This window comes from Rana temporaria, chromosome 13 (genome assembly GCF_905171775.1).
Source record: "Rana temporaria chromosome 13, aRanTem1.1, whole genome shotgun sequence".
NCBI classification, from domain to species: Eukaryota; Metazoa; Chordata; class Amphibia; order Anura; family Ranidae; genus Rana; species Rana temporaria.
The window spans coordinates 15,991,339-16,008,793 of record NC_053501.1 but is presented as its reverse complement, the minus strand read 5'-3'; the positions used below and the strand labels follow the sequence as shown (position 1 = coordinate 16,008,793).

The 17,455-nt window shown below is 49.0% G+C and overlaps 1 protein-coding gene across 1 annotated transcript; it reads right to left on the bottom strand.

The window, feature by feature from the left end:
* Positions 1-445: 445 nt before the first annotated feature.
* AHSA1 (activator of HSP90 ATPase activity 1) lies at positions 446-17,449 on the bottom strand. The gene is made up of 9 exons (XM_040332229.1): positions 17,267-17,449; positions 11,072-11,262; positions 10,863-10,945; positions 10,071-10,188; positions 9,274-9,362; positions 9,069-9,194; positions 4,907-5,008; positions 3,639-3,690; positions 446-643 (listed from the first exon to the last, which is right to left on the bottom strand). The coding sequence occupies exons 1-9, from the start codon at positions 17,344-17,346 to the stop codon at positions 471-473; spliced, it is 1,014 nt and encodes a 337-aa protein (XP_040188163.1). The 5' UTR covers positions 17,347-17,449; the 3' UTR covers positions 446-470.
* Positions 17,450-17,455: the final 6 nt, after the last annotated feature.

Genomic DNA, 17,455 nt, shown 5'->3' with positions numbered 1-17,455 from the left:
TTTACACACACATTAAAATATTTATTAAAAAAAATATATATATATACAAAATAATATTATATTAAAAAAATTTACACACACACACACACACACACACACACACAACCAGATTCCACAGTGTACTCCGCAGGGGCAGAGCCAATACTGTCAGCAGCCACACAGCACTGTGATGTCATCATTTCTAAAGCGTCCGATAGGCCAGCTGTAACTGGATGGTACAGGCTGTGTAATAAAAACAGACGGCTCAGGGCGATAATTTATTTTATTAGTGTAACAATATACACAGCTTACACCCCGCCGACTGGGGCTCAGTGCAAACAAACCTGAATCCGGAGCCGCTTCTCCCCCAAACATTAAATACGAGTTTCAGTCCACAAGACAATATTTTCTTTTTATACACTGGTAAAAAAAAATCCCCCTGCGCCCCCCTCCCTCCCACCCCCCAACCAACCGGGACCCCCCCCCCCCAGTTATAACAGCATCGCCCCATAGCCGAAGGTCTGTTTAATGCCATCGAAGTAATACCGTTTCCATCCATCCTTGGTGTGCTGCTCCTCACTCTGCGGGACGCCCCGCGCCTCCATCTGCACCTCCGTCTCTCCACCTTTATCTGACAGGGTCAGGGAGATGGTGGCGTGATGTCCTGTGGGGGTAAAACGGAGCGATGTGAGTATGAGAGACACAACGTGACAGCCCATAGGTCAACGACTGACTCACCAGAGAATTGCGGCATTTCTTCTAAAACAGCGCTGCACTGTACACCATGATGGATCAGAACACACATGGGAACAGATCAAAGTTCTTATTCTGGACGCAGAGAGGTGAAATGACAGCTATTGGTCACCATCAGGCTTAGAAAGTGAAGCAAGGTTCAGCAGCCAATCACAATTTATTCCTGAACCACATTCAGGACACATGGCCTTCTATGGCTTCACATTCCACTCTGCCACACAAGGCACCACCTACTGGTCAGATGAGATAATGCAGCCGCCAAACTGATTTAAAAAAAGTATTAAAAAAAAGTAAAAAAAAAAAAATTGCATTTTATATTTTGGGATAGAGTGTAGAAGAATTAGACCCCCTGTCAGCTTTTATTACACTCGGTGCCTCCAGTAAGTAGATGCACCCTGTCCATTTGTTCTGTTTACTATTATTGAAAGTAAAGGGAAAATACAAATGTTGGGTTTTCCCCAGAAAATAGAGGGGAAATCTTACAATGGGGACACTAGTTATGGTGACCTGGGGGGTCCAAGGATTTCCCTCAATTTGCAGGGATTTCCTCTCACTTCCTGTTTTGGCTATGAGACAGGAAGTGAAGGAAACTCTCCGAAAGGGGACACAGATGGCAAAAAAAAAAAAAAAAAAATCTGACAGTGGTAATAACCCTCCATTCCTCTACCCAAAATTAATTATTCCCCCACCCCTAAAGTTTTGCTTAAGACCCCTGTCACACTGGGGCTGCCCGAGCGTTAGCAGTAAAGCGCTGCACGTTTTAGCGGCCCTTTACTGCTGTTTAATCGTTGCTTTTCAATTGCTAGCGGGGTGTTTTAACCCCCTGCTAGGGGGTTAAACCCTGAAGGGGTCAAAAGCGCTCGTTGTGGCGCTTCCAAATCGCTTTTCAGGCCCATTTATTTCAAAGGGCAGGGCGTTTTGGGAGCTCTGACCCACCACCCCAAAGATGCTGCTTGCAGGACTTTTCCCAATGTCCCACAAGCGCACCGCCCCATTGTGAAAAGTCACATTGAAATGAATGACTTCGCTACTCATGCAAACTGAATCGCCTCTAGGCGCTTTTTCCAGCCAGTGTCTGCTTGGCTGGTGCGGTCATCTTACCCCGTAGGATCGTGACACGCTTGGGACATACAGTCATACACACATATATACATACACACACACACACACATATATATATATATATATATATATATATATACACACACACACATTATATATATATATATATATATATATATATATATATATATATATATATATATATATATATATATATATATACATACTGGGCCAATTTGGACAAGATCCAATTTACCTACCAGCATGTCTTTGGAGTGTGGGAGGAAACCGGAGTACCCGGAGGAAACCCACGCAGGCACAGGGAGAACATGCAAACTCCAGGCAGATGGTGTCGTGGTCGGGATTCAAACCAGCGACCCTTTTGCTGCTAGGCGAAAGTGCTACTCACTACACCACTGTGCTGCCTCAGCCTCAATGGAAGGCGGTTTTTAATCGCCATTTCTAGCGCTGAAACATCTGAAAACCGTCTCAGTAGGAAAGGGGGCCTAAAGCCCATCTCTAACTTCAGATCGTTTAAAATTGTTAATTCTCGCCAAGCTGGCCCAAATAAACCGTTTTCATTACCAATTGCGTCAGCTCTGTATAAACTGTATTTAGCTACATACAGTATACAGCGATGCGTTTCGGCAACTTCCTGGCTGCTGCCAGAACAAAATTGAGTCGTGCTGAGCACTGCTCAGCCATTCACGGGAAGCCTTGAAATTTATCAATGAATACAGGGGATTGGCCGAGGTAGAGAGGTGGGCAGGGGATGTGAATCTCTACCCCAGCCATTCAGAGGAAGTCTTGTATTCACAGATGAAATACAAAGCTTCCAGTGAACGGCTGAGCAGCGCTCCATCCGACTCAATGGTAAGTCTTTGTACCACCGCCAGAATACCTCGCCGTTTACTGTGCGCAGCCGACGCTACATACAGGTTATACACAGAGCTGACAGCAGCTGCAAGAAATGTTTTTTTGTCTTACGGAGGTCAAACAATCTTCACTTGTTGCACCTCATTATACAGGAATCATCTCCTCTGAAGGTTTCAGCACCAAGAAGAGGAACATCTTATTCTATAGCAGGGATATACAATTAGCGGACCTCCAGCTGTTGCCAAACTACAAGTCCCATGAGGCATAGCGAGACTCTGACAGCATCAAGTATGACACCCAGAGGCAGAGGCATGATGGGACTTGTAGTTTGGCAACAGCTGGAGGTCCGCTAATTGCTTATCCCTGTTCTATAGGGACAGATAGAGAAGATGCCAACTTGCCATCGGACTCCACAACTGCATTCCCGATCCTCCACCATCTAGTATGACCCTGATGCAGATCAAGCATGCAGCCAGAGAAACCCGACTCCAATCCTGCTTGTTCCAGGACAATATCTCACTATACAGGCAAGCTAGAGGAATGGGAGGGAAGTGCTGGAGCCAGAGCATTAAAAAAGTAAGCAATGGCAGCTACCAGGATTTCTGATTGGACAGATTCTCCATCAGAACAGCCAGGAAGTATTATACTGGGGAATGGGGGGACCTTTTCTTGTCTGCTAACTGCAGCAGAGAAAAATCAGGTCTTCTTTCTGTCTTCCAGACAGGCTGTGCTGTGTAACAGAGATGTGTAAATCCCAGGACTGCATGGACAGAAATACTTCAATCTTTCATCAGGTATAACAGCTTCTCTATGGATTTCATTTGTGTATTTGGCTGTTCATCTGGAGTTCAGCTTCATTGATCATTGTAAAGAATGAGTCCTGCAGTGAGAAGGACGCACAAACAGGGGGTCCTGGGGGCCCTTTCTTCAAATCAAAGGGGACATTTATTTATGAATACAATTCTTACCTGCAGGCCATGACTTGAACCTCCAAGCCATAACAATTCTCTTTTCCGAGTCCTAAAAAAAATACACAGGGAGAGGTCAGCATTGTAGAAACACCCCAAAATAAGAAGCAAACTTAGATAACAATCACCTGATGAAGCACCCAGAGCCGACTCCTCCCCCCAACCAGAGCCGACCCCCCCCCCCCCCCAACCAGGGGCTCTGCCCCCACCCAGAGCCGACTCCACCCACCCGACCAGGGGCTCTGCCCCCACCCAGAGCAGACTCCTCCCCCCAACCAGAGCCGACCCCCCCCCCCCCCAACCAGGGGCTCTGCCCCCACCCAGAGCCGACTCCACCCACCCGGCCAGGGGCTCTGCCCCCACCCAGAGCCGACTCTTCCTTCCCCACACCCAGAGCCGACTCCACCCACCCGGCCAGAAGCTCTGCCCCCACCCAGAGCCGACCCCCCCCCCCCCAACCAGGGGCTCTGCCCCCACCCAGAGCCGACTCTCCCTCTCCCACCCAGAGCCGACACCCCCCCCCCCCCAACCAGGGGCTCTGCCCCACCCAGAGCCAACTCTCCCTCCCCACCCAGAGCCGACTCCCCCCCCAACCAGTGGCTCTGCCCCCACTCAGAGCCAAACCCCCCCCCCCCCCCCCAACCAGGGGCTCTGCCCCCACCCAGAGCTGACTCTCCCCCCAACCAGGGGCTCTGCCCCCACCCAGAGCTGACTCTCCCCCCAACCAGGGGCTCTGCCCCCACTCAGAGTCGACTGCACCCCCCCCAGCGAGGGGCTCTGCCTCCCCCACCCAGAGCCGACTCCACCCCCTCCCCCCCAGCAAGGGGCTCCTCACTCCCCCACGCAGAGCCGACTCCACCCCCCCCAGCGAGGGGCTCTGCCTCCCCCACCCAGAGCCGACTCCACCCCCCCCCAGCGAGGGACTCTACCCCCCTACTTCTCCCTCCGGCCAGGGACTCTTCACCCTGACCAGAGCCGACTCCTCCCCCCGGCCAGGGGTTCTGCACCCCACCCAGAGCTTCCTCTCCGCCATTGGATTTGTAGCCACCACAGTCCTCCACCATGGTCTCTGTAGACAACTACATCCCATTGCCTCAGGAGCACAGACAGGCTCTATGTATGCAGACTCCCCAATAGCACACATTGCTACAATATACTGATCCCAATCTTTATTACAATGTACAGACCCTTCCCCTCCCCCCACACTACAATGTACCGACCCCAACCACTTCCAATCTTTACTTCATCATCACACCACAATCACTCACCAACTCCATGAACTCTCCGCTGACATTTCCTCCTAGTAATTGAAATTTTCCGCCCTTTTCAGCTGTGAGTGTCGCTGGCGAGTGTGTGAAGCCCTGAACCAGCTGGAGAGAGATGACAAGACATCAGCACAATACTGACGCTTTTTGGACAAAATCAATCACAATACTGCCCCCTTGTGGCCACAACAAACATTATCTCTGTGCCAAACATGAAAGCTGATCTTCAGGTTTACTGTCCCTTTACTTAGTTTGAGCCAAGCTGCAAATTCTCTATATCAGTGTTCTCCAAACTGCGGCCATTTGCTTGCCTCTATCCGGCCCTTGGGGCACCATTGGGGGGGGGGGGAGTAACCCAATTTTGACAGGTACCCAGCTCCCACTTGCGCTCAAGTTACCTAGGTGGCCCGAGCGGAAGTTATCCTCTCCCCCTCCCTCCCATGCGACAGGTCCCACAAGATTGCTCGGCCATTGAGGAGGCGCAGTGCGACTTGCGTATGCGCAGTGTAAAGCCGCAAGCTGTCACAGACGGGTGCCCACACTTAGGACGCTGTTGCCGGGGAGAGGCGAGGGTTCGGGCGGCCGCATCGCTGGACCATGGGACAGGCGAGTGTCTGTTTACTAAAAGTCAGAAGAGACACTTTTTGTAGCCGCTGACTTTTAACCACTTAAGACCCGGACCTTTAGGCAGCTAAAGAACCCGGCCAGGTTCTGCGATTCGGCACTGCGTCGCTTTAACAGACAATTGCGTGGTCATGCGACGTGGCTCCCAAACAAAATTGTCGTCGTTTTTTTCCCACAAATAGAGCTTTCTTTTGGCAATTTTTTTTACTTTTTGCTATAATAAATATCCCCAAAAAATATATTCCTCAGTTTAGGCCGATACGTATTCTTCTACCTATTTTTTTTTAACAAAATCGCAATAAGCGTTTATCGGTTGGTTTGCGCAAAATTTATAGCGTTTACAAAATAGGGGATAGTTTTATTGCATTTTTATTATTATTATAATTTTTTATTTTTATTTTTTACTACTAATGGTGGCGATCAGCGATTTTTTTCGTGACTGCGACATTATGGCGGACACTTCGGACAATTTTGACACATTTTTGGGACCGCCATTTTCACAGCAAAAAATGCATTTAAAATTGCATTGTTTACTGTGAAAATGACAGTTGCCGTTTGGGAGTTAACCACCTGAAGGGGCTATGTGTGACCTCATGCGTGTTTACAACTGTAGGGGGGTGTGGCTGTAGGTGTGACGTCATCGATTGTGTCTCCCTATAAAAAGGGATCACACGATCTATGCCGCCGCCACAGTGAAGAACGGGGAAGCCGTGTTTACATACAGCTCTCCTCGTTCTTCAGCTCCGGGGACCGATCACGGGACTCCAGCGACGATCGGGTCCCGGTGCTTCGTCGCGAGCGCACGCCCCACGGCTGGGTACTAGCACAGGATGTACCTGTACGTGCTTGTGCCCAGCCGTGCCATTCTGCCGACGTAAATGTGCAGGAGGCGGTCCTTAAGTGGTTATTAAACCAAAAACCGGCTGGAACTCCCCTTTAACATAGGAGCCTAAATACTAAGGGGGAGCCCAGGACATGCAACTCCCAACAATGAGAATTTGAAGTATTACTAAAAAGGCAAAACTTTTTTTTTTAGTTTTGGATAGTGTGGAGAGGGGTTAGAACACCCGTCAGGTTTTATTGCCGTCTGTGTCCTCAGTAGGGAGATTCATCCTCTCTATTTGTTCTGTTTACCATCAACATTTAAAACGAAAGTAAGAGAAAATCCCAAGTTTTAAGTTGTCCCCAGAAAAGTAATAGAGGGGAAATCTTCCAATGGGGACACTAGTTCTGGTGACCTGGTGGTCCCCAAGAGATTCCCTTAACATGCAGGCATTTCCTCCTGTTTGGCTATAGGACAGACAGTGAAATCACTGCAATAGGACACAGATTGAGGGGGGGGGGGGGGAATCTGACAGGGGTTACAACCCTCACCTGCTCTATCCAAAATGAAAAAAATAAAAGTTTTGCCTGAAGTTCTACTTTAAATAAAAGGACCCATATATGAAGGAGGGGCCCCAGATATGCCACTCCCATTGTGTGATCACTTTCCTTTCACATCGCAGTGTAAGCCTATTTGCGGTTTGTTTTGTATGGATCTTGTGTCACCGGATTTGATTGACAGCAGCAGGAGCCAATGGTTCCTGCTGCTATCAATCTATTCAATGAATACCCAAGACAGCGGCTGGAGCTGCTGTGCTCGTCCCCATGGCTGGAATGATCGGGTTCAGGCAAGAAAAGGGCGGGGAAGCTGAACCACAAAAAGGTTGTTCACCCCAATTCATAGAATGTATTAGACCGCATTCACATCTAGGCGTTTTTACGCCTGTAGCGCTACGCCGCTGCCGCCAGAGGGCTGGAAATACATGTCCCTCTATGGAGATGGTTCACATCTCCACGCCGAACGCCTGACGCCTATCGCCTGAAAAAAGGTCCCGGACCTTTTTTTCAGGAGTCTTTCGGCTAGGAGATGGGAAGCATCTCCATAGAGGGGGTCATTCTGGGGCACATCTGGGCGGACAATACCGGCGTTTTGTCGCCGCAAATCGCGGTACAAAACGCCGCTATTTGTACCGCGATTTGCGGCGACAAAACGCCACGATTTCGTCCGCCTAGATGTGAATGGAGCCTTAAGGTAAAAAACCTTGAAAGTGTTACTAAACCCAGGACCCTGCATTCACTATATCTGGTCCCCCACAGAACACAGATATGCAATTATTTTAGAAAGTACAAACTGCTAAATACCTTATCTCATGAGCAGTATATAGCAGTCTTGTGACTTCTATCAGTGTATAGTTAAAGCTTGTAGGAGGAGGAGTTTTCATTCTCCTCTGCCCTATGGGGCTGCAGGAACCCTGACTTTGTCTGGACAGTGCTAACCACATGCACTCTCCCAAGAAAAAAAAAAAAAAAAAAAAAACACACCTCTGGAAATACACACCATACTGAGCACGTGCAGAGTGACTCCAATGGCTCAGTTTTATCAGAAGAATGATTGGGGACAGTGGAAGATCAGAGAAGACAGGATCAAAACAGCCTTTATACATAACATGGAGGATTAACCTCTTGGGTTCCACATTGAGTACAACAAGCATGCTTTACTGCATATACAGACTGATTTTACTGTTGTGGGTTTACTAACGCTTTAACCACTTGAGACCCGCGCTATTGACAAAAGACATCAACAGCGCGGCTCTCAGGTGCCAAGTGTACGTCTTTGGACGTAATTTGAAATGCATTACCCGCGCGTGCCTCTGGGGGGCGCGCGGCGCGTAACCACTGTGCCGCCGATTCGCTGGGGAGCCGATGCGTGTACCTGGCGGCCGCGATGTCCGCCGGGTACACGCGATAGTCGGTGACACAGCCGGTAACAGCAGGGACGTGGAGCTCTGTGTGTAAACACAGAGCTCCACGTGCTGTCAGAGGAGAGGAGACGGATCTGTGTCCCTTGTACATAGGGACACAGCATCGGTCACCTCCCCCAGTCACCCCCCTCCCCCCCACACAGTTAGAACACACCCAGGGAATACATTTAACCCCTTCCTCACCCCCTAGTGTTAACCCCTTCCCTGCCAGTCACATTTATACAGCAATTAGTGCATTTTTATAGCACCGATCGCTGTATAAATGTGAATGTCCCAAATTTGCGTCGAAAGTGTCCGATACGTCCGCCGCAATAAAAAAAATAATAAAAAAAAAAAAAAAAAATCACAGATCGCCGCCATTACTAGTAAAAAAAAAAAAAAAAAAAAAAATCATAATTCTGTTCCCCATTTTGTAGGCGCTATAACTTTAGCGCAAACCAGTCGCTTATTGCGATTTTTTTTTTTTTTTTTTAAAGCCCTATTTGTGGGGAAAAAAGGATGTCAATTTTGTTTGGGAGCCACGTCGCACGACCGCGCAAATGTCAGTTAAAGCGACGCAGTGCCGGAAGCTGAAATTTCGCCTGGGAACGAAGGGGGTTTATGTGTCCAGTAAGCAAGTGGTTAAAAGGCGAGAAATATATATAAAAAATAAATAAAAATAATCAGCTAAACAGTCACCATCCTCAGGACACCCCCCCCACCCCAGGTCAGGATATCGCTGCCCCTACTGACGTTACCTCCTGGGTAGTGAGCACCCTGTACAGCTCCTCCGGGGAGGTCAGGAAGGTCTCCTTCATGGAGATTTTACATGTGGGAATTTTCACTCCGGTGTTCTGGTACATTGTTGATTTGGCATTCTGTGTCTGCAGAGAACAAATCATCACTTTCTGTAAACACGTCAAGTCCCGACACGTCACATACTACAGAAGAAAAATCACTTACCTCCGGCGGAGGAACCGTCTGCTTGATATTGTCAACAGTCGTGTGAGAGACTCCATTGGTGACTGGCAGGATCATTCCTTGTGTGAACTCTGGAATAGCAGATGGCAAATGGGATGAGAACCGAGGATTATACAACCCAAATTATAAACCCCCAGAGAGCCGACATTCAACAGGCAAGAGATTGGGGACCAAAGAACCTCAACCCACCAACCAGCCGTCACCCCAAAAACTGGAGGACCAAACTGGATGGCGCCACTGGAATCATCAGAATTGGTTACAACATTTTTGGGGAGTCTGCAGAAGATCTTTTAGTAAATAAAAATTGGCTTCATCAATTAACAAAAAAGAAAAGGAAAAATAGGATTTTTGTACTCACCGTAAAATCCATTTCTCCGAGTCCATGGACGGACACAGCATCTTTTGACAGGATTGGTGCATAACCCTACTGTCAAAGGATGCCGTGTCCGTCCATGAACGGAAGAGAAATGAGAATTGTGAGATGGGCGAACATGTGCTGCTCCCTTTGTTTTAGAGCAGGGATCCTCAAACTACGGCCCTCCAGCTGTTGTAGAACTACACATCCCATGAGGCATTGTAACACACTGACATTCACAGACATGACTAGGCATGATGGGAATTGTAGTTCCTGAACAACTGGAGGGCCGTAGTTTGAAGACCCATGTTTTAGAGAGTCTCTGTTCCCAGTAGAGGCGGCTCTCTGAAACAAAATGTTCTACACCTGTCCTCGAGGGCAACATACGGGCCACAAAACTGTATATAATTAAAAGGGTTCTCACCCGTCTTCAGAGTGGAGATGTAATTGGCGACAACCTCCCGAATCCTCTGCGCGCCGTCCTTTCTCATCAGACCGAGCAGGTCGGTGTCCGGTTCATCTTTAGCAAGAGAGACCCTGATCTACGGGAGAGACGTCATCAGAAGACATAAGTGACTTGTGTTGTGTCCATGCCGAGACAAGCAATGGGTTCACATTTATCATCCCACCCCAAATGCATATAAAAAATATTTAGAAGTGAAATCGAAGGAAAAAGGTTAGCGAAACAATGCACTAGCTTAAAGGGGTTGAAAAAAGGTAAACAAAAAACAAAAAAAATTCCCTAAATATCTTCCTTTACCTTAGTGCAGTCCTCCTTCACTTACCTCATCCTTCCATTTTGCTTTGAAATGTCCTTATTTCTTCTGAGAAATCCTCACTTCCTGTTCTTCTGTCTGTAACTCCACACAGTAATGCAAGGCTTTCTCCCTGGTGTGGAGTGTTGTGCTTGCCCCCTCCCTTGAGGGGGCGAGCAGGAGAGTCAGGACAACCCCTAACACATAGCTCCTTTCTCTATCTGCAACGTGGGGAGCGTCCTGACTCTCCTGCTCAACCCCTTTAAGCAAAGCCCATGGAGCCCCTCAACCTACCTGTGTCAACATCACCCTGGTGAGGTACCACACTGCCACTATATACACACACCCACACCTCTATCTCAATGCGGAGGACATGGGTCCAGCCCCATCGCTGTACAAAATTCACCAAGGAAAAGAGAAATCAAAGGGGAGCCTCTGTTGAGGAATATCAGAACCCTCACCTCCACCTCGCTGGGGTCATTCTCGTCCGACAGGTTCGGGATTTCCACATGTCCCTTATATTTCACGCCAGACGGCGACTGTCCTACAAGCAGAATAACCGCGTCATCTTCTATCCACAGCCCATGATCACACAAGACAACCCCACCACCCCAAATCATACAGTATAAACGTCCCCTTATGGCGCACACAGATATGGGAGCGCACTCACCTTGCCAGTTGAGTTTGACGTCCCACTCATAGAAGAAGATGAGTTTCCCTTTTCGGTTATTGATGGAGGCCTCGCCGTCCATCTTACTGATCTCCGTCACCTCACATGTGCCCTCCTCGCCCGTCACAGACACAGCCATGAACAGCTCCTTTAATTTGTCATTAGACCAGGCTGTGGCGTCCCTCTCCGTCCTGCCAAAGAAACAAAGGGGGTCAGTCAGTGAGCGGAATGAGCCATTGTGATGTCATACAGGAACTATGACAGGAGAGAACGCAAGGAGGTCAATGATCGACACTGACCGTCACCTTGTCATATGGGTACCATGAAAGGACAAGAGGGGGTCTGTAAGTGATCAGCACACCATACAGGCTCCATGACAGGACAAGAGCAAGACATGTAATAACTTGTATGAATGCTGAGCTGCAATTATTTATTCATTTTATATGTCGCAAGGTCCCAGGCCTCCTTCAGTATAATGAGAACCTCCAGGGTCAGGCAGCTGACATACTTCTGTATATGGTGGCTTGTGAGGCATGGAGGGTGCAAAGTAGGTAAAGTTATTGGGCGCCAGACACTTCTTGAATGCAAAAGAGTTTATTTCTCTTAAACTTTTTGAGGGGAGAGAGGGTTCGGACCAGGACACCCTTCAGGTAGTTGCAAGTTCAATTGGCAGACTCCGAGACTTTAACAGGAGGGCAGCCGTGCAGGGAAAGCAAGACGCCACATGTGCAGGAATGCCGTCTCCTATGGCAACAGTCGTTAACCGTTCCAAAACACAAAGTTTAATGCCGCGTACACACGACCGGATTTTCCGTCTGAAAAACCTTGGATGGTTTTTCTGACGGAATTCCGCTCAAGCTTGGCTTGCATACACACAGTCACACAAAAGTTCTCTGAACTTTCGTCAGTCAAGAACGCGGTGATGTACAACACGACGAGCCGAGAAAAATGAAGTTCAATGCTTCCGAGCATGCGTCGGAATTGCTACAGACAATCGGATTTTCCAATAAAAATGTTTTCCGTCTGAAAATTTAAGAACCGGCTCTCAATCTTTTGTTGGCGGAAATTCCAAAAGTCCGATGGAGCATACACACGGTTGGAATTTTCGATGAAAAGCTCACATCGGACTTTTGCTGGCGGAAATTCCGCTCGGGTGTATGGGGCATAAGGGATCAATTGATTTCACTCTAAAAATAGGCCAAGATAGCTATACCTGCCAGGTAAATTTAGGAGTAACCCCGCCTAAACACCAGGGGCTAGATTCAAGTAGCCCGCCGTAAGTTTGTTTGGGCGTAGCGCATGTTATTTACGCTATCCTGCTGCAACTTACACGGGCAAGTGCAGTATTCACAAAGCACTTGCTCCGTAAGTTGCGGCAGCGTAGCGTAAATGGGGCCGGCGTAAGCGCGCCTAATTCAAATAAGTATGGGGGGGCGTGTTTTATGTAAATGGGTGGTGACCCGACGTGATTGACATTTTTCCCCGAACGGCGCATGCCGTTTTTTCCCAGTGTGCATTGCTCCAAAGTACGCCGCAAGGATTACGTCCAGCCCTATTCGCGAACGACTTACGCAAACAACGTCTCATAATAGCAGGAGCAACCTTACACCGAAAAAGCTTAACGTAAACGACGTAAAAAAATAGCGCCGGGCGTAAGCAAATTTGTGAATCGGCGTATCTAGGTCATTTGCATATTCTACGACGGAAGCGCCACCTAGCGGCCAGCGTAAAAATGCACCCTAAGATACGACGGTGTAAGAGACTTACGCCAGTCGGATCTTAGGCTAATGTCGGCGTATCTTGCTTTCTGAATACAGAAAGAAGATACGCCGTCGTAAATCAATGCTGAATCTAGCCCCAGATATATACATGTCCAGATTCCATCTATGTCTATACCCAACCCCCGAACCATGTGGGGGACACCTGTCCATCTGCATGTGTTCGTGTCATACAACCCTAACAAGGAGGACACAGAGACCACCATCATTTCCATATCTTCCTGCAAATGCCAGCTCACTAGCTGTCATGTTGGTCCTCCAGCTTCAATCCTCTGATTTAGTGACCTGGAATAGGTGCCCAGATTGGGACATTTCTGATCTATACATTTGTCCCGGGTTAGTGAGACAACACATGACAGTAACCAAGTGACTGGCAGAAAGTTAGCAATGTAGGACAGGGTTCAACGTAATCCGGGCGCCAGGTCGCAATTGCGACTAGAATTAGCGACCTGGCTCCTGGGGAAGGAAGCATAGGCCTGCAGAAGGCAGCAAAGCCGTGGCCTCAATCACCGCGCGGCGGGGATGCCAACCTGTGTCTCCGTGCGCCCCCACCTCCCCCGCGATCGCGTCGGGCGGTAATCAAGGCCGCTGCTTTGCGGCCTTCTGCAGGCCTATGCTTCCTTTTGTGATCTGGCGCCATCTTGTGGTGGCCGTTGGCATGACAAGACAACCAGCAATGCTAATGAAGCTTCCCCTGTGTTTTCACTTCCATTTCCTCCCCTCTAATTAGAACACCCAAACATTATATACCGTATTTATCAGACCCGCATTCCTGCAAAAAAACATTTTATTAATTACAGTTTTGGTGTCTTGCGTGGCGTCCATGTCGGGTCCGGCGTCAGTCTGCGGCTTCGGTGGGGTCCTCCTCGTCGGGTCTGGCATCCTTCTGCGGTGTCCTCCCCGCGCCGAGTTTGACCACTGCGCCGGCATATACCGAGCGCAGTACACTCGGGTATAGTCGGGCAGGCTCGGCTCCTCTCGCGGTCGTGTCCTCCTCGTCGGGTCCGGCGTCCTTCTGCGATGTCCTCCCCGTGCCGAGTTTGAACCACTGCGCCGGCATATACCCAGCGCAGTACACTTGGGTATAGTCGGGCAGGCTCGGCTCCTCTCGCGGTCACGTCCTGTACGTCCTGGACGTAAGCGCGAGAGTAGCCGAGCCTGCCCGACTATACACGAGTGTACTGCGCTCGGTATATGCCGGCGCAGTATTCAAACTCGGCACGGGAAAGCGGGGATCGAGTGGGGAGGACGCCGCAGAAGGACGCCGGACCCGACGAAGAGGACACCCGAAGCCGCAGACGGACGCGGGACCCGACGAGGCCGCCGATGGACGCCGCGCAAGACACCAAAACTAAGTACAAAAATCTTTTTCCACAGGAATGCGGGTCCACTTTAGGGGTGCGCGCTATACGCCGGAGCGCGCAATACCCCGATAAATACGGTACTTATTTCACTCATTAAAATGCAAATCAATTTATAACTTTTTTTTAAATGCATTTTTCTGGATATTTTTGTTGTTATTCAGTCTCTCACTGTAAAATAAACCGACCAATAAAATTATAGACTGATCATTTCTTTGTCAGTGGGGCAAACGTACAAAATCAGCAGGGGGTCAAATACTTTTTCCCCCTCACTGTATAGAGAATGAGGATTGGGAATACACAAGACCGATTTACTGAGAATCCCCCCCCCCCACAAGCATTCCAGGACAGGTGTCCTCCATTACAGAGCCCCCCCCCCAATCAATATTGTGACAGGAGTATCTCTAATACAGACCCCCCCCCCCTTTAAAGACAGGTGTCCTCCATTACAGAGCCCCCGCCAAATAAAAAATATTGTGACAGGAGTATCTCTAATACAGACCCCCCCCCCTTTCGAAGACAGGTGCCCCCATTACAGAGCCCCCCCCCCCCAATCATTATTGTGACAGGAGTATCTCTAATACAGACCCCCCCCCCTTTAAAGACAGGTGTCCTCCATTACAGAGCCCCCCCCCAATCATTATTGTGACAGGAGTATCTCTAATACATATCCCCCCCCCCCCTTTCGAAGACAGGTGCCCCCATTACAGTGCCCCCAATCCTGGGACAGCTCACTCCACGCTCTGCCCCGTCCACCCCCCTCTCCTCGGGTCTATTTTTAGTGATGTGCCAGCTATCCCTCCCCCTCCCTGTACTCCCATCACTGACACCAGGGAGAGGCTTTATGTCCTCAGCAGAGTGGGCACATGCTGGAGAACAGCCGAGTGTCAGCTCTGCAGGTGAGGGCACTGCATGTGTTGTGTATACAGTCAGTACAGCAGAGCACTGGCTGGGGATGCCACACGCCAATCCAGAACGCACAAAGGGTCTTTGGCACCAAGTCTTGTGATGGCGCTGATTTACATAAAAAAGGTGGGAGTTGACCAATCAGAGTTTACTAGCCAACACATGACACCAAAAAGTGGTTACTGCAGCCAATATGGGGAAGCCCCAATCCCCCGGACAATTTGGTTGTGCCCATAATGTGAACTGCATGGTAGGGTGCCAACATCTGCATTTTTGTGAGCTGGATTGATGATGCCATGGAGGGGGAAGGAAGGCAGTGACGAACACCACCAATGAAGGGGGCAGGACAATGGTGGCGCCACCATAGACCGGGCAGAAGGACGGGGCCACAGAGGGGACAGGACGATAAATGGAGATATTTATGAGTGTTTTTCTCATAACGGTCTCTTTTTTTTTTTGTTTATAGCGCAAAAAATAAAAAACGCAGAGGTGATCAAATACTACCAAAATAAAGCTCTATTTGTGAGGGGAAAAAAATTATCAAAATAAAATTTTGGTACAACGTCGCATGACCGCACAATTCTCATTCAATGTGTGACAGCGCTGAAAGCTGAAAATTGGCCTGGGCAGGAATGCCCTGTATTGAAGTAGTTAAATACCATGAAAAGAAAAAAAAAAAACAACAACACTTTAACAAACCCCCCCCCCCCCAAAAAAAAAAAATGTCCCCAAGCTTATCTTTACCGAAAAATCCGTGAGGTGAATTTACACTGGACCCCTCTCCATCTTGCCCGGTCCCGTTGTACCCGAAGCTGCGATCTCCGACATCATAAAGCCGCTTTACTGGTCCAGCTTAAAGCCGAGTTCCACCCAAAAGTGGAACTTCCGCTTCAACCACTCCTCGCCCCCTTTCATGCCACATTTGGCATGTCATTTTTTTTTTGGGGGGGGTGTAGGCGATCGCCTGGGACACGTGACAGGTCCCAGGCGATCGGCCTGTCCAATCAGGTAGCGTAGCGCAGCGAGTGCCTGGTCGTGAAGCCGAAAGCCGTCACAGCCGGGAGCCCACACTTAGGATGGAGGCGCTGGCGGTGACGGGGGGAGAGGAGCGGAGCTCCGGGCGGCGCGGCGCTGGACTGTGGAACAGGTAAGTGTCTGTTTATTAACCACTTCCCGCCCGGTCAATAGTCAATTGACGTCCGGGAAGTGGTTGTGAAATCCTGACTGGACGTCTATTGACGTCCTGCAGGATTTCATGCCGGGGCGCGCAGCGATCGGTGACGCGGGGTGTCAGTCTGACACCCTGCATCTCCGATCTCGGTAAAGAGCCTTTCGGCGGAGGCTCTTTACCAAGTGATCAGCCGTGTCTAACCACGGCTGATCACGATGTAAACAGGAAGAGCCGCTGAGCGGCTCTTCCTCACTCGCGTCTGACGCAAGTAGAGGAGAGCCGATCGGCGGCTATCCTGACAGGGGGGGGGGGGGGTCGCGCTGATTGTTTATCAGAGCAGCCCCCCCTCAGATGCCAACACTGGACCACTGCCCCCCAGTGCTATAAAAAAAAACACCAATAATAATAGAAAATGGGCACTAACTGGCAACATGGGCAATGGCTAAAATGATGCCCAGCAATGCCATCAGTGCCACCCCTCAGTGTCCATCAGTGCCACCCAGTGTCCATCAGTGCCCATCTATGCCAGTGCCCACCTATGCCACCCATGAGTACCACCTATGAGCGCCCATCAGTGCCGTGTTTGGGGGTTCAAAGCAATTTTCTGAGAAAAGACGCGGATTTTTAGATGTGAGAATTGGGCCGGTCTTGAGGCAGGTATATAATGAATGAATGCAATGTCTAGTCTAGTTTATATATATATATATATATATATATATATATATATATATATATATTAAAAATAATGAATGATATAGTGAATACAATATATATATATATATATATATATATATATATATATATTTTTTTTTTTTGAATAATAGAATGAATATACAATATATTATATACTATACATTGTATTGCAATGAATACAATGTATAGTATATAATGAATACAATGATATAATGAGTGATGGAATGAATACAATGTAATATATAATGAATGTATATCCCTGTGTGTATTATGCGGTGCCTCTCACCAGTGCCAGTTGTTGACGTTGGTGGCGTCCGCCCTCTGCTCCACAATCCAGCGCGGGTCTCCCTTTCCCCACTTGGCCATGTCTGTGCCGGTCCCGGTGTGTCCCCTCCGCACAGCCCCGCCGTCACTTTTCTCGGCCGTAGAAGTTACTAGAAGAGCCTGGAAAGCCGAGAGGCCCGCCCCCGGCTCC

Excerpts from the sequence above, each read along its gene's own strand:
- AHSA1 (XM_040332229.1), bottom strand. The coding sequence starts at position 17,346 with ATGGCCAAGTGGGGAAAGGGAGACCCGCGCTGGATTGTGGAGCAGAGG. Across the intron at positions 11,263-17,266 it reads AACGTCAACAACTGGCACTG|GACGGAGAGGGACGCCACAG; the intron begins GTGAGAGGCACC and ends TTTCTTTGGCAG. Across the intron at positions 3,691-4,906 it reads GCGGAGAGTTCATGGAGTTG|GACTCGGAAAAGAGAATTGT; the intron begins GTGAGTGATTGT and ends TATTTTTTTTAG.